We start from the raw sequence: 14,444 nt of genomic DNA on the forward strand, positions 1-14,444 counted from the left end.
ATTATACCATCGCGCCATTGTTTCCAACTTTTTATTATTAACATCTGGGTGGCTTTTACATTTATCTCCGGTTGCTCATGTGGAATTCTGGGGAAATTTCTCTCAAAATTTGCTTGTAAATATGAAGTGGGGTCCGGTTTTGCAATGCAGCTGTAGTTGACTCATTTACTGCCTCGCCTTCGGAATCCTACCCGAGGCCACCCCGATTGTCACTTGCACAAACTTGTCAGACTTTTTATTTTATTTATGGGCAAGCAGTGTCACAACATTTCTTGGAAAAGGTGGTTTTAGGAATGGATACCATACTGGTTAGAATTCTAAGACCATGGGGGCCATCCAGTGAATGCACCCGCTGCAGTTGTGTAAGGTCCCACTACTGTGAACTCAATCTCCCACCATGTATTGATCCCTGTGTGGGAGATCTGCACCACAGATATCAAAAGTTGTGCAATACAGGGAAGTGAGCAATACACAGGAACTGCAGGGCATTTCCTCAGAATATCTTTGGAGTTTAGCAGACTATCAGCATGAACACTAAAGATGGAGGTGTGGAGAAGAATGGTGTCTAGTTTGTCTTTCTCTTAAGACAAGCGGCTTAAGAATGGTAGCCTTGTTGTTTTGGTGTGAAATCATAATTTAGGCAGCATTTTTTTTGTTCACTCTAGGCCAATTTTGCTGTTTTGGCGATAGCCTGTTCCCGTATCTGTTTGTGCTGTAGCCAACTCACTCCTGTGGCTGTTGGCTACACAGAACAAACAGAGCTAGCACCAGGTTAGTTTGAAGGGCCTTTTCCCCCATACTCATTGTCCTCTCCTCTGGGCTGCTCTCAATGAGGACTGTCTCCTGGTCTCTCGTCCACTAGCTGATGTCTTTATACTGCTCCGAGTCGCCAGGCAGATTTTTGGCCTTTAAACACTGCTAATATTAAGGTCTCTTGTTGTTCCCACAATCGGAGCCAGGCAGGAGAGGAACAGGGCAGACACAGTAACACCGAATACCTTTTGAACTTTTTACAATCAAATTATGCACAACACTAAACTAAGACAGACTATGGATGTGGTTTCTGCTTGGTTTGACCCATCTGTACTCCTTTTGTGGATATTTTGGACTGCAGGTCAACGAAAACAAGGCACCTTGTAAAATCTATCAGATATGGCCAATTTTCAGTGTAAATTAAATGTCAAACGGGCCTGAACTTATTAAGTAATAGATAATGCGAAAATGGCCATTCCTACAAAATGTCGATAAAACCTATTTTGATGGTGTAATTCTTCAACTTTCATTTGTCTTCCTTTCAAGGGATAAGAAGAACTAATCACTCGCTATTGTTCATTAACATCCACCAAACAACAGGAAATTAAAGTAACAAAAAAATATGGTTCAAATTAGATGTAAAAGCGGAAGGACACTAGAAAAATATACATTTCTATGACCCCATGGAAATGATCGGATAAGTATTTACTCTACGCCTGAGCAATTTGGATTCTGAAGAGTCCGATCTTTTGATTCTGATCTTTGATGTCCGTGAGACAAAGGTTGGGTTGGAGCTCTATGGGACTGAAGCTATAGCTGAAGGTCATCACTTATCAAGCTACTGATGTTGATCCGAATTGCATGTCAATAAACCGGCATGTTTTTCTGCGAGTTTGGAGAAACTGGCCTTTCCAAATACTTACATTTTTGAAAAATACTGTTGTCAATTGCTAATTCATTTGAATTATCTGATGGCCATGCATGGTTAGATTATGAATATACATACCATCTTTACATTTTGAGTGTGTTTTGTCAATGCCTTTAGGCGTGTTCTCATTCTCACCTACATAGCCATTTGAAGTAAAGCGTACCTTTTTTTATTTTCTAAATACCCACTAGGACGCCTCCCAGCAGCGGTACCCCCTGTGTTTTCATTGTCCCTTCACTCCAGCCAGCATTTGCTAATTCTCTTGACAAAACAGCCAGGTGTAACCGATCCCCCAAAATCTGACTTCACATTCCTTCTCTTAGTGTTCCGTAATTAGCCTCAACTCCAGCATTTCTCAGCCAAGCTCCTTTTCTTCCTCTGTCTCTGTTTGTGTTTGTCTTTCTTCCGTCTTAATCCTCCTTGTACACCTGTGCCTTTTCACCCAGGTCTCTGAGACACCAATGCAAATATCTTTACAATATCTTTACCATCACAAAAACGAGTGGTAATCCCTTATTATGCTTAAAGGGGAACTTAATTATTAAAAAAAAAATGTATTTATTCTCTCCACAAAAATGAGCCGTGTGCATCTAAGCTGGCTTGTTGCTTTTCGGGAAGTTTGTTTGCACTGCATTTGGATGTCTCGGCTGAGTTCTCTCTTAAAACGACTGCCCTACGTGTGCTCGACGTAGTAAACTTTTTGTTTTGTTTACTACGTTTGACATTTTTCCATATTTTGGTGTAATTATATTTAAAAAGAAATTGTGCTCACCAGTATACCTGCATTTTGGCAGTTTGAGTAGAAGATAAGAAAAAGCCCACCATTTGGCTTTCTCACAGATTTATTTAAAGACTTATTTCATCCTCTACCACTCACTGGGTAAACCACTGATCCCAAATGTCAATCTGTGACTGCTGGGCCTCTCCAAACAGCAGCCTTATCAAACAGACAGGGTCTTAGAGTGGCTTGGAAAACAGGAAGCGACAGGAACTCTGGGGATGGCATTTGGCACAACTTTACTGGCGTCGAAAAGTTCACTGGCTGCCATTAACACCGCTAGCAGTCATAGTGACCAGTCTGATTTTCAATGGGTTCGTTCAATGTTACGGGTCTACAGAAGTTTTACGACTCTCTTTCACAGCCATGAACAGCATATTCTCTCTCAAGGTGTCGGGGTAGCATGGCTACAGCGTAGCTACAGAGAATGATCACTGTAAATAGGACCTTTTTGAGTGCGAGAAAAGGCTTTTGTGTACCTCTTTAAATAAGCTTCCCACGAAAAGTAACCAACTATGAAATGGGCCCTAACCCTCTCCTATGTTGTAGATCATACGTTGAGCCTGCAAGTGGAGTTGTGTGGGTACACTAGCTTTTGGCTTTTCGCCCTGATGCAGATAGTCAGTTTGGATACAAACCTCCCTCTTTGGCATGCTTGTAGTCTATTTATCAGCGCACGGACATTTTTAAAACGCTAGATAACAAATGGGCTAGGACTCCTAGTAAATGAGGTGGGCGATTTTTATGAATGCAAATGAGAGCCATGCCTCTTTTTAAAATTTTGGATATCAATGCAACACACATTTTGTCAGATTTTTCTGAATGTTGGGAGAAAAACTAGATGTGGCCATATTCTGCTTTTAGCAGATTAAAAAAAAAAATCATAACTGTATCAAACAGTTGTTGTGAATTTTGCGCTTGGAGCATGTAATTTCATGAGGCATAAATTATATATTTGAATTAGAGGTCAACCGATTATGATTTTTCAACGCCGATCCCGATTTATTGGAGGACCAAAATGAGCCGATACCGGTTAAATCGGCCAATTATGTTTTTGTAATAATGACAATTAACACAATACTGAAAACACTTATTTTAACTTAATATAATACAAAAATAAAAACCTATTTTGCCTCAAATAAATAATGAAACATGTTCAATTTGGTTTAAATAATGCAAAAACAAAGTGTTGGAGAAGAAAGTAAAAGTGCAATATGTGCCATGTAAAAAAACAAAACATTTAAGTTCCTTGCTCAGAACATATGAAAGTTGGTGGTTCCTTGTAACATGGAACCATCCTTTTAACATGAAGGAAAGAGGTTTTAGGTTGTAGTTAATATAGTAATAATAGGACTTTCTCTATACCATTTGTATTTCATATACCTTTGACTATTGGATGTTCTTATAGGCACTTTAGTATTGCCGTCCCTCTCCTCGCCCCTATTAGAGGTTGACCGATTAATCGGAATGACCGATTTTAAGTTTTCATAAATCGGTATTTCTTTTTTTTACACCTTTATTGAACTAGGCAAGTCAGTTAAGAACATTCTTATGTACAATGACTGCCTAGGAACAGTGGGTTAACTGCCTTCAGGGGCAGAATGACAGATTTTTACCTTGACCGCTCGGAGATTCAATCTAGCAACCTTTCAGTTACTGGCACAACGCTCTAACCACTAGGCTACCTACCTGTGTCCACATACTTTTACATGTGGACACCACTTCAAATATTTAAGCCACACACGTTGCTGACAGGTGTATAAAATCAAGCACATAACCATGCAATCTCCATAGTCAAACATTGGCAGTCGAATGGCCTTACTTAAGAGCTCAGTGACTTTCAATGTGGCACCGCCATAGGATGCCACCTTTCCAACAAGTCAGTTTGTCTGCCCTGATAGAGCTGCCCCGGGCAAACTTAAGTGCTGTTATTGTGAAGTGGAAACGTCTAGGAGCAACAACTGCTCATCCACCAAGTGGTAGGCCACACAAGCTCATAGAACGGGACCGCCAAGTGCTAAAGCACGTAGCACATAAAAATGGTCTGTCCTCGGTTGCAACACACACTACCAAGTTCTAAACTGCCTCTGGAAGCAACATCTGCACAATAACTGTTCGTCGAGAGCTTCATGAAATGGGTTTCCATGGCTGAGCAGGCGCACTGCAAAAGCCTAAGATCACCATGTACAATGCCAAGTGTCGGCTGGAGTAGTAAAGCGCGCCGCCATTGGACTCGAGTGATGAATCACCATTCATCGTCTGGTGGATGAATCTGGGTTTGGCGGATTCCAAGAGAATGCTACCTGCCCGAATGCATAGTGCCAATTGTAATGTTTGGTGGAGGAATAATCTGGGAGGGGGCTGTTTTTCATGGTTCGGGCTAGGCCCCTTAGTTCCAGAGAAGAGATTGTAACGCTGCAGCATGCAATGACATTCTAGACGATTCTGTGCTTCTAACTTTGTGGCAACAGTTTGGGGAAGGCACTTTTCCTCTTTCAGCATGACAATGCCCTTGTGCACAAAGCACGGTCCATACAGAAATGTTTTGTCGATCGTTGTGAAAGAACTTGACTGGCCTGCACAGAGCCCTGACCTCAACCCCATCGAACTACTTTGGGATGAATTAGAAATCCAAACTGCGAGCCATGCCAAATCGCCCAACATCAGTGCTGGACCTCGCTAACGCTCGTGGCTGAATGGAAGCAAATCCCGCAGCAATTTTCCAACTTCTAGTGGAAAGCCTTCCCAGAAGAGTGAAGGCTGTTATAGCAGCTAAGGGGTGACCAACTTCATATTAATGCCCATGATTTTGTAATGAGATGTTCGACGAGCAGCTGTTCACATACTTTTCAATCACGGATTGCCCCCCTTTTTTTTCTTCTTACACAGGAACCCAGTTACTGGTTTTATTACATCAGTAATACTCTGTCACCATCTGCTGCTAAAGACATTTGCTTTTTCCATAAAGAAATTTGCATAATGCGCAGATTTTTTTATATTTTTAACAATACCAACCCACTTGGTAGATACCATCTTTTGATTGCTTCGGCTTGAATATTCCCTTGCATGGTTCCTTGCTCATGACATGGCTTATTTACAGTCTGTCATTATTTGAGCAGGTGTACTACCTTTTTGTGTGCCATTTTCTGACACGGCCAATCATTGGTTGCACATTATCTCACTTTTATCCTGTAACCTAATGTCTTTTTCCTCGATCACACGGTGTAGCTGGGGTACTTAGGACTGGGAGGGTGCCAACCTAGTGACTTGGCACAGAGCTTCTGTTGCAGCCAGAAGTTAGGACTACTCCAGATAAACAAAAAGCATGATCCTTCTCGTGCGGTTGTATTTATAGAACCAAGGGTGTCATCTTATTTATTTGAATAAATTATACCCATTTACTGGGTTAGTGAAAGTATCCCAAAAATCCCATACATAAAATGTTTTTTTTTTAGCTGTTATTTTAAAACAGATTATATACATACACACATACATACATACACACACAAAAAAAAAACACTTCTCAGTTTTTTGCCTTTTAGAAATTCACATAGGTTTCCAACATATTTTAGAGCAGGATGTTAACTGTAATATATAGATGTCACTCAGTCTTAACACCTGGCATGACAACATGAAGCTTCGGCTGCATCACCATGTCCTCCCGTTGTATTATCCCATCTGCTGCTGCTGTCTGCCCTGGCTCCTCCCCTTTGACGGTGGCTGAGGTCAGAGGTGGTTTTAGAGGAAAGGAGCAGAGCTGTTAGAGCTTTCCTGAAATTACCCCGAGTGTGCCTGGAGCAGTCCCTCCCTCCCCCCAACCCAACCCCCTCTCCCTATCTGACAGGAATGCCACACACACACACAACAGCTCTCATCTTCCCACCCAGTGCCGCTGTACCATTTGTCTACTGACTGGGAGGTCCTATACTGCCACTACTTATATCAAATATATAGCTACCTCCCCTTCTGTGTTTTCTTAAATTCTCATTCCCTTATGCCATGATTCCTTCATGTCTGGCTCCGATTATACTTCAATTATGTGCTTTGCTATTCCAACACACAGATCAATTAAAGCAACGACAACGTCACTGACTTGGACATTCCTCCAGTTATTGTGAGTCATTATCAGCTGCTTGTTTGTCTCCGGTTGAGCTAGATAATTGTAACGGCAGATGTCCTCCTCTTCATCTGAAGAGGAGTAAGGATCGGACCAAGATGCGGTGTGGTGAGTGTTCATGACAATTTTAATAAGAAAAGCACTGAACACTATGAAATACAAAAACAATAAATGAATACGTGAAATAACCAAACAGTGTGGCGACACACACACACACACGGAAACAAACACCCACAAACCAATGGTGAAACTCAGGCTACCTAAATATGGTTCTCAATCAGGGACAATGATAAACAGCTGCCTCTGAGAACCATATCAGGCCAAACACAGAAATAGAGAGACTGCCCCCCCCCCAACTCAAGCCCTGACCATACTAAGTAAAGACAACACTAAGGAAATAAAGGTCAGAAAGTGACAATAATAAATGCCATATAGCAGAGCCTTTTATGCAAAGTAACTAACAGTCGTGTGTACATACACTTTCGTATGGGTGGCTCCAGCGGGACTCAAACCAACGGTCCTGGCGTTACATGCAACATGTTCTACCAGATTTCCCATACAAGGCGGTGAATGAATTACAAGTATCTCTGGAGACCAAATGGATGTGTTGCTCTAAAGTACAGTTTCCCAAACAGGAGAGTGAGACGAAAGAGCTTGAGAGGTGGCAAACAAAACGGGGGTTGGAGGTGGCTGTAGATCTAGCTTGTTTATCTGAGTTGTCCAAGAGTTTCTCTGGGAGTAAAAGTTGGTTCTCCTCTGCGGGCTGTCTGCTTGGGATGTGTGTGTGTGTGTGAAAAGCTGAGGAGGTGTGTGTGTGTGTGTGTGTGGGAGAGGGAGGGAGAAAGAGCCAAGAGGACGTCAGGGAAGGGAGAGCTGATGAATGGGGGAGACAGGTCTGTGGCTTTGCTGTCCTCGGCTAGAGCTGCTCTTTATGGCCTTGGGGCCCAGCCAGATTTCTTGTTCGGTTGCCAACAGCAACAAAGTCATGCTAAAACCTTCCAACATCTTTCTGTTTTGTCAACATGAAAAGTGTAACTAAATGATTCCTCTTTTGAAGTTATGGGTGTTGATTTAGTTGAACTCTTTGTGCACCGATTTGACTGTGCAAATAAGCAGTTCTAGTGAAAGGAGACTGTAAATGGTAGAATTGTTTTCTCCAAATCTCTCATTATAATGTAGATGCAGAATGAAGGATTCAGTTGCTTAATGTGCATTCCAAACTTGTTTCAAGCCTACTATACTGGTCCAAAACAGTATGGCACAGCCTAGCAAAAAAATTTTTTAATTGAACATTTAAATCTTTCTTATTGGACAAGTCTAAGAAGACCCTCGGTTTCAACATTATTTTCCATTTGGTGCATAATGAACACAACCCAGATCCTATGCAGTTGCAGTCATGCTGCCTCACAATCTGTCTACTTCCCTCTCTCCGCTTCAGGATGTGAAGATCTTCCGGGCGCTCATCCTTGGGGAGCTGGAGAGGGGCCAGAGCCAGTACCAGGCCCTGTGCTTCATCTCGCGCCTCAACCACAACGAGTTCATCCCCAGCGAGTCCATGGCCCGACTCAGACAGGTATGTGTCACTGACCGGGGTTCCAACTCTGGGGCTTCAAGACTGTTCGTCACCGAGTTAAAGCCAAGGCATTAGCTCAGGGAGCTAACAGAAGTATTCACACGAGAGTGGTTCCAAACCTCCTCCGTTACATATGCACTAGTAGTACAGGGAAATTCGCTTACTGAATGGCCTTGTTTGAATGTTACATTTATCCTTTCTTCCTCTCCTTCGGGTAATCACTGATCTAACACAACATGATACTTGCTAGCAAGAGCTTCCTTTGTAGTTCCACTATGTTGCTTTCACCTATTCCTGCTGTCTAATCAGTGATAACTCCAAAGGAAATATACAGGGAATAACAAGTAACATAAGGCTAGTGAGTGTCCTTGCTCAGAGTGGGGGAAGTGAATGAGCATTATCCCATTTTGATAAAGTGATCTTGGTGACATGACTGACTTTGTCCTGCTGTCCATCAGAAAAATCCTCACGCCATCCGCATGGCAGAGGAGAGGCGGGGCCTGGACCAGCTGACCATGAACGTGGCGCTGAACCTGAGCCGGGCATGGCAGCTCAGCAGCCACATCTACAACATGTGCAGCGAGGCCCGGGAGGCCATCTACACCCGGGAGAGGGACGTCCAACATTGGCTGGAGAGAGGTCAATAGAATGAATGTGGGCACGGTGTGTCACAGATAATGTCGTCCCAAAGGGAATTAATACAAATGGAAAATAACCTTTGATTTTTATCTGCAGTGGTCTAAAGTACTTAAGAAAAAATACTTTAAGGTACTACTTAAGTAGTTTTTTGGGGTATCTGTACTTTACAATTTATATTTCCTGAAGACAATGTACTTTTTACTCCATACATTTTCCCTAAGACCCAAAATTACTTGTTACATTTTGAATGCTTAGCAGGACAGGAAAATTGTCCAATTCATGTACTTATCAAGAGAACATCCCTGGTAATCCCTACTGCCTCTGATCTGGTGGACTCACTAAACACAAATGCTTTGTTTGTAAATGATGTCTGAGTGTTGGTGTGCCCCTGGCTATCCGTAAAAATAAAATGGTGCCGGCTGGTATGCTTAATATAAGCAATTTGAACCGATTTATACTTTTTTACTTTTGATACTACCCATCCCGGGAGCATAATCATCGCCTGAAACTAATTAGCATAACGCAGCGGACATAAATATCCCTAGAAAATATTCCTATTCATGAAAATCACAAATATATTGAGACACAGCTTCACCTTTTGTTAATCACACTGTCATCTCAGATTTTCAAAATATGCTTTACAGCCAATGCTAGACAAGCATTTGTGTTTATAATAGCATAGCATAGCATTATGCCTTGCTAGCAGCAGGCAACCTTGTCACGGAAATCAGAAAAGCAATCAAATTAAATCGTTTACCTTTAATGAACTTCGGATGTTTTCACTCACGAGACTCCCAGGTAGATAGCCAAAGTTTATTATTTCCCAAAAGATTATTTTTGTAGGCGTAACAGCTCCATTTGTTCTTCACGTTTGGCTGAGAAATCGCCCTGAAATTGCGGTCACCACAACAGCGAAAAATATTCCAAATTAGCTCCATAATATCGACAGAAACATGACTAACGTTGTTTTAGAATCCATCCTCAAGGTGTTTTTCTAATATCTATTCGATAATATATCCGTCGGGACAATTCGTTTTTCTCTAGGACCGATTGGAGTAATGGCTACCTCTGTACTTTACGCGAGAATCTCTCTCGGAGCCACCATGTGACCACTTACGCAATGTGCTTGCCGACGGCTATTCTTCAACCAAAAAGCATAAAACTACGTCACAATGCTGTAGACACCTTGGGGAATACGTAGAAAGTGTAAGCTCGTTGACGGTACATTCACAGCCAAATAGGGAGTCATTGGAACGCAGCGCTTTCAAAACCTGGGGCACTTCCGGATTGGATTTCTCTCAGGCTTTCGCAACATCAGTTCTGTTATACTCACAGACAATATCTTTACAGTTCTGGAAACGTTAGTGTTTTCTATCGAAAGCTGTCAATTATATGCATATTCTAGCATCTTTTTCTGACAAAATATCCCGTTTAAAACGGGAACGGTTTTTTTTCTCCAAAAATGAAAATACTGCCCCTCGAGTTCCAAGAGGTTATTAAGTATATTTAAAACCAAATACTTTTAGGCTTTTACTCTAGTATTTTACTGGGTGACTTTCACTTGAGTCATTTTCTAAGGTATCTTTTACTTTTACTCAAGTATGACAATTGTGTACTTTTTCCACAACTGGTGATCTGTATCTTTCACAGTCAATGTTTTGTCCTAGTGGCCTTTCTCAAGACATGATACACATTTGTCCACCATTGTGTGGATGTGGAATAAAAGATACATTTCACCTTTTCATTTTTCTCCTCCCAGCTTCTCTTTTTCATTTGGAGAGGTCAGCCCCCACCCTCTCTCACTCTTTCTGTGAAGTATGACTAGCTGGAATGAAAGCCACCACACTATGGCCTCTAGGAATGGTGTTGCCCATCCTTGGTCTAGACCTTAATCACATACTCGCTCGAATGTAAATTAATCCAATACATTTTAGCTCTACATGTACACTACCATACCAAACTAGCACAGTTCTATTTCAATAACACTATTAGTCTTTGACAATGTAAACAAAGATTACACTCTCCCTGAAAGTCTGTTTTGCTCCTAAAGCTCTTTTTCTATATGAGTGTATTCTTAGCTCAACTGTAAACAATTACGTTTCGTGATAGTTGTTTTTCTGACTGAAAATAGCCATGTGTCTTTAGTTTATTTGTATTTATTATGGATCCTTATTAGCTGTTGCCAAGGCAGCAGCTACTCTTCCAAAATTAAAGCAGTTTATACAATTTTGAAAACATTACAATATATTCAGACTGTAGGCCCCTACTCCACCACTAACACATATATGCAGTACAAAATGTGTGTCTGTGTGTTGCTTCACAGTCCCCGCTGTTCCATAAGGTGTTTAATTTTTTACATTTAAAAAAATCTAATTTTACTGCTTGCATGAGTTACTTGATGTAGAATAGAGTTCCATGTAGTACTGTGCGCCTTCCATAGTCTGTTCTGGACTTGGGGACTGTGAAGAGACCTCTTGTGGCATGTCTTGTGGGGTATGCATGGGTGTCCGAGCTGTGCGCCAGTAGTTCAAACCCACAGCTCAGTGCATTCAACCTCTTATAAATACAAGCAGTGATGAAGTCCATTTCTCCTCCACTTTGAGCCAACTTGCTCAATTTCCATTTTATTATTCAAGTTTTAGTTGAGGTTTAGGGTTTAATGAATGATTTGTCCCAAATTCAATGCTTTTAGTTTTAGAAATATTTAGGACTAACTTATTCCTTTATATTAAGTCCAGTGTCTAGGCATAGATAATGTACACTGCAGTACTGTAAACGATGTTGCTTGACGGTCATAGTGTACAGTGCATGGTGAACCATCTGAGTGAATAGAGAGAACAGCACTCTTACATGACAAAGTTCCTTATTACTAGCCTGGTCCCATATTGGTTTGTGCCGTCTTGCTAAATCCTATGGTCATTGTCACAGAGGGAGTTGTCAAGACCGCACAAACAGAAATGGGACCAGGCTACCTTTTTATTAGAGCATTGACTCACAAATATGTTGCTTGCTGCACCTGTAGGAGTGGAGGGCTCCGTGTTTGAGATCCTGCCCCAGTCGGTGGACGTGGTCCCGGTCCTGCTGTCGTGCCGCTCTACAAGAGACGTGTGGCAGCCCTGCTCCTGCAGCTTCAGCCTGCGCCTGGAGTGGTACCCCTGCCTGCTCAAGTACTGCCGCAACCGCGACACCACAGGCAAAGGCAGCCCCTACAAGTGTGGCATCAAAAGCTGCAGCAAAGGCTACCACTTCACCTACTATGTCCCCCACAAACAGCTCTGTCTCTGGGATGAGGAGACTTAGCAGCACACTCGCTGTGTGGTCAGACTCTTCCCCCAAACAAACCAATGTTTTTCTTTTACTCCCTTATTTAATTTGGAAATCACGTTGGGAGTTGAGTTCATCCCAAAACCACTGGGCTGCATCCTGTCGTGAGATGATAGTAGTTTGATGCCTTACATGGAGAAGGTTGAAATTGAGGCCAAAACCTTTTTTTTTGCGATAGGAGCCATTTTCTCTCTAACTCCTTTTGACACGTCTATAGGGGACATTTCCTATAGTTTGGATATGATGCCTCCGAAGTGTCCAGGTACCTACTGTGACCTTAAATTACTCTTGCACGTTTGTGCCAATGTTGGGAAAACATCTCAATATGGCGCAGCTAATAAGACTACAAGAACCTTCTCTAATAAGGACACGTTTATGCATACGGCTGGACAGTGCAGCTTCTTTTCTACATTTCTTGCCCCGTGGGATGACTGTTGAAGGAACAACGTTCCCATTATATTGTCACAGGAAACTGTGGGATCGGAACAGTCAGTTAGACAATGACTTATGACGTCAATAACACAGCTTTAGCCAGCCCTCTTACTGGTCGATGGCAACTCGGGTTGCACTCGATAATGTGTCTCTGATGCTGGCATTATTTATTTGGTTGCAAGGTGAAATTATACAAGATTCTTATGTCTAAAATGGCTTCTCTTTAAAGTTTTACCTTCATCACATTTTGTCTTTGATTTGTCAATTACAAGCTTAATTTCCTCCAATTCTGCATCTGTTCGCAATTAGACAGAATTGTAGCAAGACATGATATACACAATGTACAAAACAGTAGGAACACCTTTTCTAATTTTGAGTTGCACCCCCCTTTGCCCTCAGAACAGCCTCAATTCATCGGAGTGTTAACTCGACAAGGTTTCGAAAGCATTCCACAGCGATGCTGGCCAATGTTGACCCCAATGCTTCCCACAGTCCTTTGGGTGGTGGACCATTCTTGAAACACCGGAAATGGTTGAGTGTGGAAAAACCCAGCAGCGTGGTAGTTCTTTCCCATTCATCCTCTGAATGGCACAAACACAATCCATATCTCTAGGCTTAAAAATCCTTTGTTAACCTTTATTCTCCCCTGCATCTACACTGATTTGAAGTGGATTTAACAGGTGACGGCAATAAGGGATCATAGCTTTCACCTGGTCAATGTCATGGAAAGAGCAGGTGTTCTGAATGTTTTGTACCCTCGGTGTATATTGTGAAAATTTGTTGCCGTTGTATTTAGATAACAGTACAGAAATTGATGCTAATTTAATGTATGTTGTTGAAGAGCAAGTTACTTCTATATATTATATTACAGTAGCTTCAATGTTTTTCTTCTGTCAATGTGATTTTCTTGGGACCATATTTTCATGAGTCCCAATTCACAATGGAAGATCACCTGAGTATTTGTAAATCATCTGGGGTTGAGAGAGAATGCCACTCACTTGAACATCATTTACATCTCAATCACTGATGGCCATGATTTTGTCTTTTTTACATAGGTTTCATTATGACAAACTGTTTCCAAGGTTGATTTGCTTATATTTCATTATTCTTTCCAAGTTTGTAGCTAAACCAAAGTAAAGATTCACAAAGGAAATATTCTCCAAGGGCTAAAGTTGCAACCTATCGGATTTGATTTCTGTCCAGGGCCAGGCTGTGTTGGATCTAATGCTTACTCAACTGCCTGGCCACTTTCATTTATCATGCAATACTGCCACCCCCTTTTAATGCAATGCATAGCTCCTTTTTTCCTTTCAAACTCCGACACATGGATTATTGAGAGAAAAAAAACCCCGGTCTAACCATAGTAAGTTGAACTCTTTTACCACCATTGTCAGTTCATTTCATTAACATCACAATTTATTATAAATGTACATGCAGGCCTTGATTTTCACTTTGTGATTCCATTCCACACGGAACACTTTTTGTTCAGGTAGGACTACAATTATCAGCATTCTGTAGGAAAAAGTCACATTTTGTTCCACATAAGATCACTTGTCTGCTATCTGATTGCTATAACTCACGTCATTTTACATCTTGAGTAGCCTAATGTGTGTTTAGTCATATTCATTAGTAACTGGCACCTAATTATGTTTAATTCTCCTGATTTATTCTGTCACATGCTAATTCCATGTCTTTGTTCACTTTGTTTGTATATGACCTCTTCCCAACTGACAAAAACCAAATGTATTTTTTTTGTTTTACCTTCAAACTGGCCATTCTATGGTAACCTATGTGCCTTAACGCTTAAATTGATTTTTGCTATGTAAAACTAAAATAAAATCTCAAACATATTTTTCTATGAAAGAGTGGTGTACGCTCTTCGCAAACACCACAGAAAAAT

The 14,444-nt window shown here is 41.4% G+C and overlaps 1 protein-coding gene across 1 annotated transcript in view; it reads left to right on the forward strand.

Annotated features, from left to right (window-relative positions):
- Positions 1-14,394, forward strand: part of LOC135546058 (out at first protein homolog) — a 39,038-nt gene extending 24,644 nt beyond the window's left edge. Inside the window, exons 2-4 of the mRNA XM_064974167.1 lie at positions 8,015-8,149; positions 8,608-8,788; positions 11,811-14,394. Coding sequence (XP_064830239.1) covers positions 8,015-8,149; positions 8,608-8,788; positions 11,811-12,088 — 594 coding nt within the window. The 3' untranslated portion in view covers positions 12,089-14,394. The remainder of the gene's footprint in view (positions 1-8,014; positions 8,150-8,607; positions 8,789-11,810) is intronic.
- The last annotated feature ends 50 nt before the right edge of the window (positions 14,395-14,444 follow it).

The sequence above is a fragment of the Oncorhynchus masou genome, chromosome 9, assembly GCF_036934945.1.
Source record: "Oncorhynchus masou masou isolate Uvic2021 chromosome 9, UVic_Omas_1.1, whole genome shotgun sequence".
Taxonomy (NCBI): domain Eukaryota; kingdom Metazoa; phylum Chordata; class Actinopteri; order Salmoniformes; family Salmonidae; genus Oncorhynchus; species Oncorhynchus masou.